We start from the raw sequence: 19,366 nt of genomic DNA on the forward strand, positions 1-19,366 counted from the left end.
TTTAATTTTAATACGTTAAGTTAATTTAAATGTTTGTCCTTACCTTTACTCAGAGGAAAAAAGTTAATGTTTTCCTATCTATTTGTAATTTTGATTAACTAAAATATTTGAGTGCTTGGTACACCAAACAAGGATATACACTGTATTTGTGCTACAGTGCAAGGATATATATACAGTATGCATATATGTTAAGTAAAAAATACTCTCATTTTATACTTGAGTAACTGTACTGCGTGTTGTGCAGAGAGTCCTGGATAAACAAGCAGTAATAACCCAGTCATAGTTATAAGTTTAATTCCAGGCTGACATCACATTTATTAGCAGTCAGTTAAAACACATCCAGTATGAAAACATTCTTCAGGCATTCATTCTCTGTGCATCAGGTTTCTACAGATCTACTACCTACAGTTCTTCAAGTCATTCTCTTCTTTTCTTTGCTTTAGGGTCGCAGGGCTGAATCCAGCTCCCACTTTAAAGGTTTTCTCCATATCTGGAAACTGTATTGAACGTTGAGACATGAGTGATATCAAGCTATGAAAATGCTACTACAGTGCAAGTACTGAGCACCTGGATCTGATGGTCCATCGGAGGGTTCATCATGCGTACTGGGGATTGTCTGCTGCAGGGCAGAGTGAGATCAGAAAACCGCTAAAGGAGTCAGACCACTTCTCTCTACTGTTGAGTGGGTGAGATGGATGCAGACCTCGGGTGTGGTCTGGTTCGCCCTTTTTTGGAGGCTTTTAATCGCCCTGAAGCCAACAGCAGCGCTGATGAGACGTGCCCGCGACCGAGTCGTGGTCAGGGTTAATTAGATGAAATTGTTAGATAAGTGCGGCCTAAGTAATGTTCTCAAGGATGTAAAAGATGAGCTCCATCACTATAGGCTCGTCTCCCCTCTTTCGCCCCCTGCTGTGTATGACGGGGATCATCACACTATCCAGGGCGTTGAGATACCGAGCAGGGAGGGGCTGCCCGTTGCTCCCGGCCACAAATCCAACCTGAAATTACAAAACAGACCACTCATCAGCTTCAATGTGGTCACACCCAGGAGCCTGAGTTATAAACTTTACCACTGCGCATTATGAGGCACACGTTAAATTGCTACATCTGTCTGAACATATATTTATCATTAGATACATTTAAATATGGGTTTAAAAATAGATTTAACCACATTGCAGATACTGCAACTTGACTATAGGTCTACCATATGATAAGTGGGCATGTTTCATGTTGTTTTGTTAATTTGTTTTGTCATCGTTCCACCCATTTGTTTACGTTATACGTTATAATTATATCCTCCATACATTTTTATATTCATATTATATTGAATACAATTTGAAATTTAAACCTGTAGTTATATATTAAACATATTTTATAGTTCTTTTATACATTATACTACCATTTAGTATACTATGGTGAATTTATAAAAATATTTAAGTAAGTTAATTCTGACATTCTACTGCTATAACAAATGAATATCAGTAAAGTTTTTTCTTATCTTATCTGATCTTATAACAGATATACTTGTTTCAGAATTCATGATGTAAAGTGACACCTGACGTGGAAGAATGTATGAGACATCTGCTCTGACCTCTTGAGGGTCAAACGTGACGCGCAGCCCCAGCTTGGCCATCCCGTCCTCCTTCAGCAGCTTGAGGTGCGGACACAGTGCCAGGCAAAAGGCTCGGGCGATCCGCTCCGTCAGCCGGTTCTGTTCAGCAGAGTCACTCGCTCCTCTTTTGGGATCATCCCCCATCTGCAGGAAGAACACCTGCAACAACAAAATCACACGCATGTCAAGAGAGGAGACAGTTTGAGGTGGACTCGTTTTGGTTTCTCCAGCAGATCAACATATTTACTTCTGTCCAGCGGATGATTTTCCCATTTTCTTTGTACTCGGACTTCTGGAACATCTTGGTGCTGCTGATGGACTCCATGGATTTCCCATCGATGGGGCTTATGACTCTGAGGAAACAAAGGTTTGGAAGACCAACAATTTGACACAATGACAAGAGAAATGAGGTCTGGCTGGTTTTAAAGCCTCCGCTGGATTGATTTGACAACTCCTAGCACACAAGATCATATAGTTCTGAGTAATGGCACTACAAGGACTACTTTCTTTCAAATGTGCAATATCGATTTGTTTGTGTACTCAATCTGTCACTGTAATTAAAACAAATGTTAACGTTTAATTTTAAATTGGTTATATTTGTGCTTTCTTTTGCTTTTGCTTTTCATCCTTTCATTAATTTTGCAATTATAGATTATTTACTTTGCGAGAAATGGCATTTTTCAAAATGTTCCTTAATTTCCAAGAGAATAATAGATTACATCCGGTTTTGGGAACCTACATTTTTTTATTTGGTTCAGATCCGTATTTGGTCCTGAAGTTAATATAAATATGATTCGATAAGGAAATTATTGTGCTGAGCTCTGAATGCCAACCTAGTTTACAGGTTTACTGAAAATGCTTCTTGCTTAGGGACTAATAAAGGAATATTACACATTACATTGATATTATCTAATCTTCTTCTACTATTCGAATCCCTTTGAACGTTTTCATGAGTCTGTGTTTGAATGTGGTCGTTCTGTTTTTCTCTTCGTCTGCTGCAGCTGCAACATGAACTTCAGACAGGTGGACACACTCACCCTTTATTCACAGTGCACCTCTCCTCCACCCACTGTACACAAACAAGCTCCTGGCTCTCTGATTGGTCAAGCCGTCCGCAGGTGACAGTGTAGTCTTTCATCTCCCGTAGCGACCGGCGCAGCTCTGCCATGGTTTCCACGGTGATCTGCACCATTAGCCCATCTGAGGAGAGGGGACAGCGATACGGGAGACACACACATACAGACACCAACGGGGAGACACACACACACACACACACACACACACATACACTCATACATCAACACATACACACGCCTAGACATACAATCTTTTTAAATGTAGACAGACACACACATAAAAACACCAGTTGGAAGGCAGGGGTGTTAACATGCACTACTTCATGTAAACAGGTCAAAGTCAAGGTCAACCTGACGCCCCTCTGACTGAACGTCCTACCTTCTACTATGCTGGACTTGGCCAGGTATCCTGCAGACGCTTTCAGAGCACTGCTGAAGATAAAGAAGCACGATCCAGTGACTGTAACAGAGAGAGAGAAACAGACTTGAGACACAACTGGTTTTAGTACACTTACAGTGAGTCTGCACAGCGACAGGATGATGCAGCAGCATCTAGTGTTAAAACAGGGAAAGTGCACCACTGACTTGACTCCTTTACCGCTTTTCAGTACTCGAGGTCAATTTGATTAATCTCTTGTGACTTAACATGTGTGAAGATTTTTTCTGTTGTAAAAAATAAAGGGTAAACTACTATTACTACTAAAATAACCACTAGATTCTTTGTTATCCTTTGCAACCCTGACATTTCCCCTGCAGCCTCCAGAGGAAATATTGCATTTATAGATGAATTATATACTGTATGTACATCTTGATCTATGTATGCCTGTCTCAGTACAGCTTAAATTCAGTGTAATATTAAAATCCATAATTTCTTTGGCTGCACATTTACACCACCTGGCATTATTTTATCTGTAGCTCCGAACAATAGAATATTTCATATCTTGTGATTTACAATGCATTTTTATGGATTTGCACGTCATGCATTTGCAAAAATGCATTTTGTGCAGCAATGGTCGTTAGTCAATTAATGTATTTAAAATGATTAACATAAAAAATAAACATATTTAAAATTTTAAATGTTAAATTTTCATTTAGTAGATTTCACCAAAAGGTCTTTAGCAGGTTTTTATACAGAGTTTCTAAAGCAAACTCAGATTTGAGCTTTTGTACAGATGTGAGTGTGCTGATCATAATCACTGAATCCCTGAACAGCAGACAAATGCAACGTATCAGTCCTCCACTGCTACTAGATTACAGAGTCCACACTCTGATATATTGTCTGTAGTGTACTGTCTCTTCCTGTTTAAGATCAGGACCCACCTTTGCGTGGCTGATTGTGGATGCTGATGGCTTGGGTCTGGTACTGGCCGCCCTCCGCTTGCACACAGATCAGGTGGGAGTCTGCCGCCTCGTTGAAGCACGCTGCGATGGCCAGCACGTGCTCGTTGGACTTATTCAAAGCCTTCATTAGCTGGTGTGACACAAGCAAGCAGAGAGGGGAGGATGATGGATAATGAAAAGCACGTAACCTTAGCACTAAGTGGGAGGCGTTTCATGGTGTATAGCCTGACCTCATTATACCCGGTGGTTGGTATCTTTATGCAGGTCCTCTGAGCCTCTAGATCCACAGTGAGCCCGGGCACCACTGGAAGGCTGTAACGGTAATTCCTAAAGTCCTGGAAGAAACCGAGGACTGTCTATTATTCAGTTTGTTAAGGCAACGACACAAAGCTTCCTTTTAGTAATCTTAAAGTGGTTTCTGTAACATTCCCAAGAAGAATCGGTTGCAAAATGTCACACTCACCACTAGTAGTCTCATTATGGTGTGGCCTATTTCCCCAAACAAGGGCTTCCTACATCGCACGCTGTACAGGGGACACGGGTAAACTATAAAAAGAGAAAGAAAGTAGGTAACTACAGAGGAAAGCTGTATTATAACAGTTGTGAGATTTCTGACCAACACCTGGCTTACATCGGTACTCGGCCCCCAGTCGCAGCATGAGACGCAGGGGGAAGGCTTTTGCCCAGGCCACCTCTGCTCTGTGGACCAGCAGGCCGAAGAGGTAGGGCTGGTTTGGCAGAGGTAGACCCTGAAGGGACTGGAGAGTGGAGTGAACGTACAGGAAGCCTGCATGCTCCTCACTGCCGAGGAAACTGCTGCCAAACAGGGAGAGGGACAGGTGTTCCACCACCTTTCCTACAGAAATAAACAGGAAATAGTTAGATGAGTAATAATGTGCAAATATTAAAATGAACTAGTATTACCACCCTGACCTTTGACCGCTAAAAACTACTTAAAACCAGTTAATCTCTAAATCTAAGGGGAAATGATTTAAAGGACTCTGTCAGGGCGTACTAAAGGTAACACGTTCACAAGTGGAAAAAAAAGGTTTTGTGAGGTCACTGCAGGGTTGACCTTTGATTTTTGACCGCCAACATCTAATCATTTCATTTCAGAGTGAACATTTGAATTCAATTTGAAAGGATTCCCTGGAGGTATTTGTGAGATATTGCGTTCAAAAGATTAAAAAATGAGTTATGTGAGGTCACGTGAAGCTGATATTTGACCTTTCACCACCAAATTATATTGAGTCTGGGTGAATGTTTGTACCAAAATGGAAAAGATTTCCTCAAGGCGTTAAAATATATTCACTTTTATATTTTTTTGCTTTTTGACAACTCAGAAACATAAACAAAAGAAAGTACATTGAGAGTCTTTACTTTAATGGGTGTATTATGGCCCAAAGGTGGCGGGTGATACTCAGAACACAGAACATCATGACTAAGTAATGACCGGTGAGGTTAACTCCATGTTGGCGTATCTGCCGGTGTGTCTCTGACCTGCGAGCATGTCCCTGTACAGCTGGATGAAGTGGCGGAAAATGTCTTTGGGGAAGCTCTTCTCTTCTGGCAGGCACTGCAGCAGCACCACCACCTCCACCTGGCCCACAGCATGCATCCCCTTCGTCGTCACGCACCAGCACTTCCTGTTTACATCTGTCAACCCATCAAATCACAATCTCAGTGGTCTACAAGGACATTTTTTAACACTCTGTGGAATTATAAGAAAAGGTATAAATACTTCTAATTGGGCTTTACAATATGCTGCTTAGTCATTACAATCATACCAGCACTGTCACACTTTATGTGTATTTTATCATTTAGTGTAAAATAAATAAAAAGACTAACAGTTGACCAGCTTGACCATAGCGAGCAGGTTGGCGTTGAGGACAAACACCAGGGGCTTTGGTCTGCCGCTCTCCAGCTCCTGAATAAGCAGCATCTCAGAGGGCTGCTCCTCCACAGTGTAATCTGAGCAAAAACACATATGTCACAGGATTTAGAAGTTTGTGTCTTTGAGTTTGTCAATTACAAATGAAAGAAAAAGACAGATTCATGTTTAAAGATTAATTTACATACAGCTCTGTAGGGATGAATAATCGCTGATCAGTGAAGAAGGCTTGGGTGTTTATCTTATTGAATTCCACTGATTACCTTTGGGACACGAGGCCAAACTGGATCCATATAATGACCATAAAGATGGACGACGTGTTTCCACTTCCTCCAGCTATCCAGAAATTAAATCAAATTATCCCGGATATAAACAGTGCCATCCTGAGCATTTAAAGACGGAATCTGTGCAGTAGAGATCAGGGGCCAGAGCCGCAGTAGTAAGGTCCCTCTGATACACACACTTGACCAATCCTGAGTTAGTCTCAGCTGTCAGTCATGATGTTTCACCCTGTTTACAGTGAGTATCATCAAATTGGATTCTCGCTGTATTCTCCAAGTGGATCTTTGCACTCGTCTCACCTCCCTTGACTCCTGTGGAGGTGAGGATGGGGGGCAGACCTTCCAGGGGGATGAGGTTGGCCGAGCTGCTCACTAGCGCTGTGGTGCCCCAGCCGTAAGGACCACAGGCCTCCTGGGAGAAGAGAGAGACAGATTTTGAGGTTGCTGTCAATATATGATCAAAACTAGGAAATGGAAGGACGTATGATTGATTTCCCCCTTCATCAAGCGTCATGTTCTCTGTGTTCTGTCTTTGGTGTCACGTTTTGGATGACCCTACACTGATAGATGTCCCATCCGGCCGCATGGTTCTCCCGATCTGCGGCGAGCCCACTGGACTTTTAACCCGCTCGCCCAGCGTCGGCCCTCTGACTGGCGTGGTGGGCGCGGACTCCGACCGCTCACCGGTGAGGATTTCGTCAGCGAACCACACCCTCCTCTTCCCCCTCGGAGGTGTCCCTGAGGAGAAGATGTCACAATACTCATGCAAAGTTTCCTCCAAAAGCGATGAACTATAACCAGATGTAAATGTGTCCTCACTTTTGATGAGTGTTGAGTGACAGCAGACACACACTCGTCCCTCCTTGCCATCCAGATGTGTAAGTCTGAACTTCAGATTGGAGCAAAGTGCACAAAATACCTGACGACACACACATGCACATGCACACACCAGATAAGCGCAGATGCACACACACACACACAAACTTATTTCCCACCTATCAAGTCAATTTTATTACTTTGAATACTGCCCAACACATTTAAAAATGAAATGATGCTCACCTTCCCACAAGCGCGGCAGTGGTGCCTCCTCTTAGTAAATGTAAACTTTACCCCACACTTCATGCAGACCTGAGCCTGAGCATCAGGGATCCACACTGGCGCTACCTCCCCGAGGACGCTGCCTCGCTCCTTGGACAGAATACCAGCAGGGCTCAGCTGGGACTCGTTGTCAGGATCATCAAAGGAGGACGCAGAGTCTCCCATTGCTCCCTCCCCACTGGTGTTCTCCTCATCTCTTCTGTTAGATGTGGTCGTCTTAAACTGACCCGGGAGCTCCCAGGGCGCCCTGCCACACGCCTCCTCAGGGGTTGCGGTCGCCTCTGAGCTGCAGGGCTGCTCCTGCTGCTGCCCGCTCTCCTCCAGCTCCTTCTCCTCAACCACAGAGTCCTCCTTTGACGGGGGAGATCGGGGTTTCTTTCCCTCCTCCACCAACTTGGCCCCCTCTTCCGGCCATGCAGCCTCGGCAGGGTTCAGCACCAGGGGGCTGGCGGACTCCCCGAAGCGACTCTCACCCCATGAGGAGATGGCGGTCACGGTGCAGCTGCCCTCCTCCAGCTGGGAGGGTGAAAGGGTTTTGGCAAGGTGTTCGGATGGTTTCTGCTCGCATGGCACCAAAGTGGTTCTGACGGTGGCATCTGAAGTGGCCCTGGAAGGAGACTCTGCCCTGATCTGTTCGCAGCCCAGTCCGGGTTTGGCCACGTCCCCATCGTTGAGCACCAGCAGGCAGGGTCTGTTCAGCCAGTGATGCTTTGTGTCCTGAAGAGATGGATTGTCTCCTTCATCTGTATCGAGGGGGAACATGATGAAACCATCAACACTCACTGCCTCTGGCACCTCTTTCTGTTGAGCACACACACCCCCACACTTGCACATGCGATGAAGCAGGCTGATTAATAATGAGCCATTATGTGGAAAAGCATGTGCTAAGTGGCCATTTAGCAGCTTGTGTTAATTCACATCATCACCTGTCAGACACCCCCTGGCTTTCAATCACCTCTAAGGCAACGTAATAGCATGTGGTCGTCCTTGAGCACTGATCCGAGAAAAGACAGTGCACGTTTAAGAAAATAGACGAGTGTGAACCAGATACTGATCTCAAATCAATAAGTGATGGATGTTGCCACATACTTGTGCAACTGCTGGTTCCGCAGAGAATATAAAAACGTCAATACACTGCCTGTGTATATGATCTCATAATAAATGTGTTTATTGCAGGGCTATGGTATGGTTTATATTAGAGCCTGACCATTATTGATTTTTGGGGCTGATGTCAATACTGATATCAGGGAGTGCATTTTTTTTCCGACTAATATATCCGACAACATCTATATATTTTAACTTTTATATTTAACCTAATACCAATCTTAAAGTCATTCCCTCAAGCTGATCCTAACCCTGGCCAAAATTAAAACCACGTTCAAATGAATGTTTATACCAAATGTGAGAGAATGCCCTGGAGGTGTATCGCATTCAAAAGGCAAAATATGTACTCTCTTAGTTCCCACTGACCTTGACCTTTGACCTTCGACCACCAATTTCTATTCAGGTCATCATTGAGTCCAAGATAATATTTCTACTAAATTTTTTAGAAACTCCCTCAAGGCGTTCTCCAGCTAATGCGTTCCCGGGATGGGACTGGACGGACGGACAACCCGTAAAACTTAATGCCTGCAGGCACTTGCTGTAATTGGCTTGGAGTCATAAAAACAAAAAAGGATTCTATCTTTCTGTCAACATATATCTGGTCCATTTTTGATAATAGGCCTGTGTTTGGTTAAAGGGCATTGGCTCTATGCTATCCATTGATAACCTGAGAATGCCCTCCATAGATGACTGTGTTTCATTGTAAGTATATAAATATCCGTCACTGCTCCATTCTCTGATCACCTCCATTCATATCCTCAACATCAGGTTCAGGAGAAAGGTAAATTCCTCATGTTATTACATCCAATTACTGTGTCAGCATCAGCCATGATACGATGAGCACATTATAACCATTATTGTGCATTAACAGCAGCTAATTGAACTGGAGTTAATGGGCTTTCACTGATGATTATGACTCAGGAGCATCCGAAGAACTCATCTGCGAACCCGATCACTTCATACTAAAACGTGTTGTTGTTGCCTTGTGGGATATGAGGCTGGGCACTGATGGAAATGATGCATTTGCTAAATCTGCTCAAACTGCCCATGCTCCAGGTTAGACTGCATTGCAGCTCCTTCACACAAATCTTACAAAACCGGGGGGGAAATGAGAGGCGGGTGGTGTCGTTCCCTCTGCGGACAACACAGTGAAGACCTCCTCACACATCAGCCTCAGTGGTTCTCTCTCGCTCCGCGGGACGGTGACGCATCAACACACACACAAACGCACGCGCGCACGCACGCACACACACACATACACACACACACACAAACACACACGTGCACATACAGATTTTGGATCCGCTCGCAGGCAGCGGTCCGGCGGCACTGCGACACTCTCTCGCCCCGTTACATCAGCTCCTGGAGGTGATGGTGCTCACAGCGCAGCCTGCGGGCTTATGTGCGCAACACACACACGCACACCCATCCAACGTCTCAGGTGATGCTGACTGTGCGCAGGCAAACGCTGCATCAGCGATTTTCAGTGACAAACACTATCACCCCCCCTGCAGCACACACTCACACACAAAGGCAATGAATGGGGAGCAGGCAAGGACTCAAGCACCCCCCACCACCCAGTTCAAATCACATGCACGTCTCACCCTCGGTTATTGCTCCCAGCAGGCTTTCGTTCTCGTCATCCCGCGCAGAGAAGAACTTCAGCATTTTATTTATCCCGTTACATCTGAGAGGAGGACGGATTCAAGCAGCAGCAGCAGCAGCAGCAGCAGCAGTGGCTTCCCTGACAGGAGGAGGAGGAGGAGGAGGAGGATGGGATGGTCTCTCTCTGCCCCACACTCAGCTGTGATCTCCCTCAGTCCCTCCTCCCCTGTGCTCCTCTGCAGCTCTTTGAACAAACTCAGGAGGTGTGCAGAAATGTGCCTCCCTGTGTCTCCGCATCCCGCAGAGCAGCGAGCGAGCCAAGACAACACAGCTGTGTACGGTGCACAGATATGCACAGCTCTGCCTGCATGCCCAACCTTCCATCTTCGAGTAAATGTGTGAGGTTAAAGCTCCACGCAAATATATATTATCATATAATCTGTCACTTCGCTGAGAACCATAAGTCTTCTCAATGAAGCTCCATTCAAATATGATAAATCATTTTTATTTTAGTTATTAATCTAATAAATGTATTTTATTGACTGCTGATGACCATTGTAATCCTGACCATTTCAATGTTTTTTATGAGTGCACAATCCAGGCTGTATCATTCCGTGTACATATTTCTACTCTGACCTTTGACCACTGAAAGGTAATCACTTCATCTTTGAATCCAAGTGGACCTTTGACCTCCAGGTACCAAGATCGAATCAGTTCATTCTTGAGTCCAAGTGAATATTTGGACCGAATTTCAAGAAAATCCCTCAATGCGTATTTGAGATATCGCATGGACAGACGGGCGGATGGAGGAATGGACAGAAGGACAACCCCAACACAGAATGCACAGGGCGACACCGCGGAGGCATAAAAAAGAAAGACTTCTTGGGTGGGACAGGGATTGCTTGTTTCAACTAACTTCCAAAAGTCTTCTTCAACTCAAGAGGTGTTCAGGGTACCTCCCATTGGTCAGTAGGTAGGTACAGCTTCCTTTTCATCTTTAAATTATAATATATTGTGTTGATTTTACTGAATAATTCTTATTTTTTATCAGTTCAATTTACTTTCAGTTTGTCCGCTTGCATGTCTATGGCTTGAATCCCACCTTGCAATATTGCGATATGAACAGTTTGCATTTTGTGATTACCTTGATATAACTCAGATATTGAAAGATGTTTCAGCAGTGAGCCACCTGGAAATGATATTTCATGTGTGGTTACTCATGACCAGTTTAATGTGCTATTAACATTATACATTCAATTAGCTTTTTGAAAACAATCATGACCGAGTCATACTAATTGATTATTTGTGAGCACTGTAAGAGTCTACAATAACCATCCCCAATAACCGTCCCATATTATGTGATTATAACGAGACATTCAATTTACTGTATATTTTTTCCATTTGTCTCACCATTTCACATTTATTACATTGTTCAGTCAAAAGATTTCACGTGAGGAAGTTGACATCATTTAATAACACGTGTGCACAAAATCACATTTAACATCGATCTACATAATTACCAACCAGCGGAAGACTTACAGACATTTGTCATAACTGCCTGAAAACAATGTTACATAAACTTCTGATGAAAGAGACCATGAAAATCTCAAATAAATTTGTGCTGCTGTAACATTCATTTTCTGTAATGAAGCTTTGTGCCATAAGTTGCGGCTCAGGACAAGAGCGGGTAACTAACCAGAAGGTCATTGGTTCAATCCCCAGGTTCTGCATTGCTCCTCACAGCTGTTTATGAATGGGCGTAAAAATGGCTGAATGCAACGTGTACTGATGGACAAGACTAGAAAAGCACAATGTGAACACAGCTTCTTTACTTTTTACCTTCATCAGAGGTGAAAATTTCCATTTCATGTCAAACAAAGGTCAAGATGATGAACATCCCCTTCATGTTTAAAGGTCTTACGCACTAGTTTGATGTTAAGTTTCCAATCACCAGCAGATATAAGAGATCACCAGCAGATATTAGCAACAACCAGCAGACTCTAGGGACAAATCACCAGTCGTGTACCTTACTGTCATTCTGCCTTTCAATCACAAGCCACCCTCTTCTAACGCAGGCCTACTACAGGCTGATCAGATAGGCCGGTGTCCCTGAAATCTCAGGGCCCAACTGGGGTCTTTCCTCCGGACCCAGACCCATCACCTCTGGATCCTTTTTATGTCTGGTTCCTATAATAAAGGACAAAGACCCCACTGATCTCCAGTTACTGGCTAAATGAAGATCCATCCCACCTGTTCCAGTCATCTCCGGCTGCCTTCAGACACATCTCACAAGGTAGTTACACCTGGAGAAAGTGTTTTTTTCACACATTGTGTTGATCAAAGTGTAACTTTTAATTGTTCAATATTATAAACCCCTAAATAAATCATCATTAATATGTCTGTCTGACTGGATCAAATCTGTTGGTGTGTGTTACAACAGAGCTGTCTCGTGTAAAACTGCACTTTCTGCTGCTGCTTCACATTACAACTAAAACATCACATGTAGCTGTGTGCATCAGTGCACGATTCAAGAATTCATGATTCTACCAATAACACCAGTGATCAAATAAGATGAGGAGAAACAAACACATTCAGTACAAATAGTTCCAATACAAAAAACAAACAATAAAATAATATTATCATAACATATTTACATATAAACATTAATAACATTATTTATCAATGTTCTAGACAGATGTTGTGTACTACGGTAGCCCTGAGAGCTCAACGAACAGCAACTTAAGAAAACAACGAACAGCAACTTAAGAAAACACATGCAAGTTGACAAAAAACATGCAAGTTGACAAAACACAATCAAAGTAAGAAAACATCTTCATCAATTTCACAACAAAATACAACACATTACAGAAACGCGCTGCAAATAGACAAACGCGCTGCAAAATACGCACATGCTTGTTAACGCTGTTTATTCAGTTTAACAGGAGAAGACGGCATGTCTCTAGATCGGACCATCTTTAGAGCTCACTGTGGCTCTCTCCGAACGAGTGGGCGGGGTCGGAGCCCCGGTGGGCTGGCCACACATACACACACGCACACACACACACACATACCCCCCTCACACACCACCCACGCCTGCTCCTGGTATTTCATGAGGGCCTGATACGATGATGATTTAAAAAATGAACGTGACGTTCACTCACGTTCATTGTTACGTACACGTTAATAATATGAAAACGCATTCGTTAAATTCAGCGATCGCGAAACATTTGGACAACACAGCGCGTTGGCTCCAGAGCCGTGGGTTGCCAACCCCTGTGCGGAACCGACTTTGTATGATGTAGTGGACGTTTTAGTGTCTCCTGTGTCCATCCCTTTTAGCTGTCCTCTGGATACACATTGGCTGTGTTGGCACCTCTATTTGCAGCGCGTTTGTCTATTTGCAGCGCGTTTGTCTATTTGCAGCGCGTTTCTGTAATGTGTTGTGTTGTGTTGTGAAATTGATGAAGATGTTTTCTTACTTTGCTTGTGTTTTGTCAACTTGCATGTGTTTTCTTAAGTTGCTGTTCGTTGAGCTCTCAGGGCCAACGTAGTTTACAGGCTCTGGTGCATGAAACAGAGCTTAAAGGTAAGAACAGAAACTTCCATCCCATGTTGCACGAGACATCACAACTTTTTAAATTATCAAAGTTCTCCCCATCTTCAGTTCTCAGATCAGAACCATTCAGACCAGGTTTCAGGAGATTGTTCTGATCACAGTATCCGGAGGATGTAATCGGCCATGGCAGCGGCAGTCAGCCGCTCCGATACCGGAGTTGCTGGTGTCCGCCGAGCTGCGGAGGATGGTGCACTGCCAGTGGGGAGGGTTGGGAGATTTTGAGCAACAGCGGAACAAGGTGAAGATTTTCCTCAGCACGGCCCTCCTCAACAGGATGTACACCCAGGGGTCCAGGATCTGGTTCCACGTGGCCACACGTATCAGCATCAGCAGAGTGAACGACGCGCTCTCTCCTTTGGCTCTGGCGCTGAGGATGAAGACGTGAATCTGGGGGGGGGGGTGAACACATTCGTTATGGTTTCAAAATAATGGCTCCTCAATCCAGCATCAGCACTTTACAAAATGCAAAGCAATAACCACCACTGACGTTCTAGTATTTTGTATTTTTATGTATTTTTAATCACCATACCTCCTATTCTATATGTATTTAATTGTATCTGTATTTTACAGGGGTAATGTATTTGGTTTCTTCTTGTTATGTGGTTTGTGTAGATTTTTAAAGAATCTTGAAGAAGTCATGTTTGATCCATACAATCAATCAATACAGACCTTAAATAGCAGACATAGACTAATGCATGATTAACAGTGGTGGTTATCATGGACAAAGGAGTTAACACTATTGTGAATTATTTAACAGAACTGTCTAAGTCTCAATTAAGAAATCCCACTGAGCGCTGAACAGCTTCATCTTGTGTGTTTTTGTAATGTATGCAAATGCCTCTGTGGAATCATCTTTTATCGCCATAGTAACATCATGAACCTTTAAAGCAGAAAATAATGTTAATATCCCTCATTAGGCCTTTTCCCTTGAAAAAGCTGTGATCATAATCCACAAATGTGCAATAGTTCAACACACAGACATCTTTCAAACGATGACTCATCAAGTCATTAACTAAAGTGGACAAAATACATTTATTCAAACGTGTGAAAATCAGTGAAGAGCTCAGACACGGTGTTTGCTTCTCTTTAAATTCTACCTTAGTCTCACTCTGTCATATTCTCACAGCGGTGCTTGTTTTGACTTGACTTTCATTATGACAAACTCTGCCCGGTCACAGCCATCACACAGTTTAGTGGCAGAAGAAAATGGTTTTGTGTATTTCTCAAGCCCCTGTGTACTGGCTGTGTCATTGCAAATTCATCATCAAACCAATTTTATTTGAGTAGCTTTGAGAATGGGAAGGGCAGTCAATCAAACATAAACCTCTGCCAAGGCCCAACAGTCTTCTTATGGAACAATATTTAAATTCATTTGATACAGATTATTATTTGGATCTGCACTAAGCTGCACAAACGTAAATATAGAAATGAGAGAAATCAAAGAGAAATGTTCAATCCATGAGAAATCCGGCATAAACTCTGAACTCTGGATCTGCACCTAAATGTAATGGGTTCCACTGAGTTCAGGGGTAATCTGTCCAGTAGATTTAGCTCTATCCTACCAACTAACAGAATAAAAACATAACCTCATTGTCGGAGGTGAAGTGTTTTTCCTGATTTCAATTTGAGGCTGGTGGGTGGTGAGGATATATTGAGCTGATTGTGGAATGTACTCTGGGAGTAACAACAAGGGGTATGAAGGGATCATTTTAATTGAGAGCCCATTGTGTTTGAAAGACATCTCTTGTATGAAAGTGGATATTATGAAGGGCCGTGAATTAGGAGTTCAGGGAAAAGGCCAAACAGTGAACTGTGGAAATGTTTGAGTGCTAAGCGGATAAGAGTCTCAACAACAGGGAATGGACAGGCTGCGAATGAATGTCAGCTTTATAGCATTTCTTCAGTCATCTTTTCATGACACGTCACAAATAATGGGACCTAGCAGGTTTTTGTCTGACTTCGAAATCCATCTCACTGCCTCTGACAGTTTGTACCTAGCAGTGCTCAAAATCTGTCATAGCCCATCTGACAACTCGCTGATTTGGCTTCAAGATCAGAAAGGTAAAATGAAAATGTGCTAAATCATTTTAAGTAACGTCAGCATCTTGAGCCAGCACTCTCAAAGAGCTGCTGCAGTGTCAGCCTGCACGCTGGGATTTTATTAAGCCGAAGATTAATTCTTACCAGCAATGGGCCCCAGCAGACGCAGGACACCAACATGATGGCCAGGAGCTGGCAGATCATTTCTATGTGGTAAGAGGTGCCTCTGCAGTGATGCTTGCGGCGGAGTCTGGCCTGCAGCAGGGTGCAGCTTGTCAGAGTATTGCACACAATGGAGAGCAGCAGGGCCAGCAGTCCGAGCATGGAGAAGAGCAGCGGCAGGAATATGTCCAGCCAGTCTTCAGGTCCCTCCATGTGGAAGAAGCAAAAGCTCCTGGAGCTCTGAACCTTGTAGCGCCTCCACGGCAGCGGCAGAGCGGCCACCAGGGCAGCGAGGGGCCAAGTGAGACCCAGCAGCCTCTTCATGTGGTGGGGAGCCAGCACCGTGGAGTGGAAGATGGGCCTGGTGACCCCGATGCAGCGCTCCACCGCCATGACACTCCCCAGGAACAAGGGGCTCAGGCCGAAGAACACCAGGCACGCCCCGAAGGCGCTGCACACGATGCTGTGAGGGTCAAACGATTCCCAATTCTTTTGAGAGCTGTAGACAAACAACACCATGGTGCCGTTGATGAGGTGACCCAGCAGGTCGGTGACCACCAGGCTGCTGGCGAACAGCAGGAAGGACGCCCTGGACTTGCTGCGGATGCGCTTGTAGGATTTGACCAGGATGAAGATGGCGAGGCTGTTGGAGAAGATGCCCACAGTCATGGTGATGATGGACGACGTGATGGAGTGTTTGCTCTGGTTGCAGGTGCTGCTGTCGGGTCTAACCTCTGACCTGCAGGCTGACTCTGAGCTCCCATTGGTCGACATGGTGGAGAATGAAATCTGAAGGAGAGAGGGTAACTGAGTTATGGGATGTGAATCAAGAGGTGTTTGATTTTGAATACAACTTTTGAATTAAAAATATTGCTGGTGATAGATGTACCTGAAAAAATAATCAGTTCAGATATAACTCAAAAAAATCACTGACTTCTGGCCGACTTTAAGAAAGTGTGAGCATTTAGTTATTTGTTGCTCACTTTGGAACTCACTTAAAGCACAAATAAATGTATACATTTATACACATATTTATACAACGGTTATTAATAAATTCTCCAAACAGCATGCATTTTTCAAATTGCCTTAAATTGTTTCTTATTATTAGCTTTTTAATTGTTTCCCATTGTTTGCCTTCCATTTTACCTTAATAGCCTTTTAGCCTAACTGTTTTTAAACTACTATTGAAATATTAGTAGTAGTAGTATCGTAGCAGTAGTAGTAGTAGTTTTCACAAAATAATGATTTATGTATTATAAATAGTCTCCTGAAACATAACAAAAGCCACTTCAGTTAACAAAAATGAAATTTTACTTTCCCAGATTGTTATATGAACCTTCTCCAAATAGTGGTAATACAACAAATAACTTGTGTTAATGACAAAGGGATGATCGATATGTGGGACTCTTCCTTACCTCAATGTCGGTCCCCTCTCTCACTTCTCTCCATTAACCAGCAGCCTCTTCTCTCCCTGTGTGGATTGACAGTCAACAAAACCAAGTGACGTCTGCTCAGATCAGCTGTAAACACCACAGAAACCTTTCTCCTCCCGTCGAGGCAGCGATATGTGCCACTCGCTCCGTGCGTGTCGGCTGGTGCCAAGTCACAGGGAGCGCGCATCTCAAGAGCCTGAGCAAGTCTGTCGCATCCGGGGAGAAAATCTGCCTACCTCAGTGTTCAGTGTGCATGTGCACATACAATGTGACTGGGAATGACCAAGGAAATAACTGTGCCCTGATAAACCTGTAGCCAAAACAGACTCAAGATGAATTGGTTACGCGTGACTGTCCTGCTTATTTCTGACAAACCCTTCAATGAGATTGCCTATTTCTTTTTTATTTCCGCTCTATTAATATTGGCTGTTTTATTTTGTACCTCTGTAACTATGTGATTATGAAGCTCCTGAGTCCAAATCGAATCCCTCTTCCCGTCTCCATCCTCTCACTACCTGTAGTTCATGTAACCGGTTTTGTTTTCAGAAACCTGTTATCAGCAGCTCCATGGTTCCATGGTTGTGTCCTTGAAAGCATTAAATCCCCCACTGACGTCATTTTGTCTTTGCAATTTAAGAAAAAGAAACATTAAGTTAAAAAAAAAAACGAATTAAATTCCAGGATATATATCTGGCTCCATCATGCACCTGCTGTGATGAAGGTTTATTTGTGTATTGGTTCAATCATCTGATGGGTATGGGCGAAACAACCTTTAAAGTGGAAAGATGTGGAATAGAATTATCTACATTCCTGCTTGCAGTCCAAACTTCATTTAGCTTTCACATCAAAAGATCAAAATGTTTTTCTACAGCCAAAGCTTAGACTCAGTTGGCCATTGGCTGTGGGTCGCAGCAGTATACCCTTTCATTGAGCTGTTCATCTGGTTGTTTTCAACAGCCTGCAGCCATTGTGATAAGAAAGCACAATGAGCGCGGACATGCTTCATTTGAGAAACAGATGAAGTCCCAAATGAAACCTATCCTGTTCCTTTGCATCTCATTCCTTTTCATCAACTCTGGTATACACTGTCAGGTGGAAGTTGTTTTCGTGAGAGTCTCTGAGGTGTTGCCATGGGTTGTTGCAGCAGGGGTATAGGCAAATATATATATATAAATATATATATATATATATATATATATGTATGAATGGCTTGGATAGTGTACAGGAACAGGGTTGTGAAGTTGTGAACGACAGAGCTACGATGCTGGCTAACCAACAGGGTAGTTGGGATGGACAAAGAACAGGGGAGTAGTGATAGATGTGGAAATCCAAGGGGACAGAAACATCAGGAAAGAGGAGCACTTAGCAACTACAACATCTGGGGAAGGTGAAATCCAAACTGATCCCAGAGGTAGTAGGAGCATTAGGTGCTGTGACCCCCAAACTGGTCGGAGAGGGTCTACTAGATCGGGTGTAGTCCTATAGGAACAGCTAAGTTACTGCGCAGAACCCTCAAACTCCCAGGCCTCTGGTTGAGGACCTGAGCTTGAGGAAGACATAGCACTCCAACCCCATTTCTGGAGATCTTCCCCTCAAAAAGGTTTGCAGTAGTTCTTCCCACACTCTTACTTACATTCTCAGCTTTTGGGAACAGCTTAGTATTCAGACAGGATATGTCTGGGTTGTCTTGTAGAGGGTTTGTTCCTCTTAAATGAAGATCGTATAATTTCTCTGATGAGGAAGTCAAGTTGCCATCGTACTCTACGTTTTCTAGCAGATGTCGACGAGAGAAATAATGAACTCCCCAGCACATCACATACAGAAAAGTGCAGGCGCTGAACCTGTAAGCTCATCACTCCGATAGACCCCAGCACCAGCATATTGATGTGTTATAGATTCTGTCTCCTGACCTCAGCCCAGTGCTGAAACACTTGGCAAATGAGTCAGAAAACCTTTGGGTCACACTCCGGGCTAAAAGCAAATGTCACCTCATATATAAAGCAAATTTCTCGTTACCCTTTAGCAATGATTATCATTAGGGTATATAAACTGAACGAAATGTTGTTTTGTAGCATTTCGCACGCAGAGAGTTGAGGTTTTTACATTT

At 43.6% G+C, this 19,366-nt stretch overlaps 2 protein-coding genes across 2 annotated transcripts; both read right to left on the minus strand.

Annotated features, from left to right (window-relative positions):
* Positions 1-303: 303 nt before the first annotated feature.
* zfyve9b (zinc finger, FYVE domain containing 9b) lies at positions 304-10,158 on the minus strand. Its single transcript, XM_062394667.1, has 16 exons — positions 10,008-10,158; positions 7,261-8,042; positions 7,021-7,120; positions 6,761-6,939; positions 6,502-6,613; positions 5,878-6,000; positions 5,530-5,685; positions 4,661-4,885; positions 4,493-4,575; positions 4,260-4,364; positions 4,009-4,159; positions 3,068-3,148; positions 2,650-2,812; positions 1,860-1,965; positions 1,592-1,771; positions 304-998 (listed from the first exon to the last, which is right to left on the minus strand). Exons 1-16 carry the CDS (start codon positions 10,069-10,071, stop codon positions 837-839), a joined length of 2,772 nt encoding a protein of 923 aa, XP_062250651.1. The 5' UTR covers positions 10,072-10,158; the 3' UTR covers positions 304-836.
* Positions 10,159-13,642: 3,484 nt separating this feature from the next.
* ptgfr (prostaglandin F receptor (FP)) lies at positions 13,643-16,600 on the minus strand. Its single transcript, XM_062396403.1, has 2 exons — positions 15,809-16,600; positions 13,643-14,011 (listed from the first exon to the last, which is right to left on the minus strand). The coding sequence occupies exons 1-2, from the start codon at positions 16,598-16,600 to the stop codon at positions 13,703-13,705; spliced, it is 1,101 nt and encodes a 366-aa protein (XP_062252387.1). The 3' UTR covers positions 13,643-13,702.
* Between the last annotated feature and the right edge of the window lie 2,766 nt (positions 16,601-19,366).

The sequence above is a fragment of the Platichthys flesus genome, chromosome 9 (assembly GCF_949316205.1).
Source record: "Platichthys flesus chromosome 9, fPlaFle2.1, whole genome shotgun sequence".
Classification (NCBI taxonomy): Eukaryota; Metazoa; Chordata; class Actinopteri; order Pleuronectiformes; family Pleuronectidae; genus Platichthys; species Platichthys flesus.

Coding starts and splice junctions, on each gene's coding strand:
- ptgfr (XM_062396403.1), bottom strand. CDS start 16,600: ATGTCGACCAATGGGAGCTCAGAGTCAGCCTGCAGGTCAGAGGTTAGA. Junction 14,012..15,808: donor TCTGCTGGGGCCCATTGCTG/GTAAGAATTAAT, acceptor CCCCCCCCCCAG/ATTCACGTCTTCATCCTCAG.
- zfyve9b (XM_062394667.1), bottom strand. CDS start 10,071: ATGCTGAAGTTCTTCTCTGCGCGGGATGACGAGAACGAAAGCCTGCTG. Junction 4,365..4,492: donor CCATAATGAGACTACTAGTG/GTGAGTGTGACA, acceptor GGTTTCTTCCAG/GACTTTAGGAATTACCGTTA. Junction 4,160..4,259: donor CAACCACCGGGTATAATGAG/GTCAGGCTATAC, acceptor GTGTCACACCAG/CTAATGAAGGCTTTGAATAA.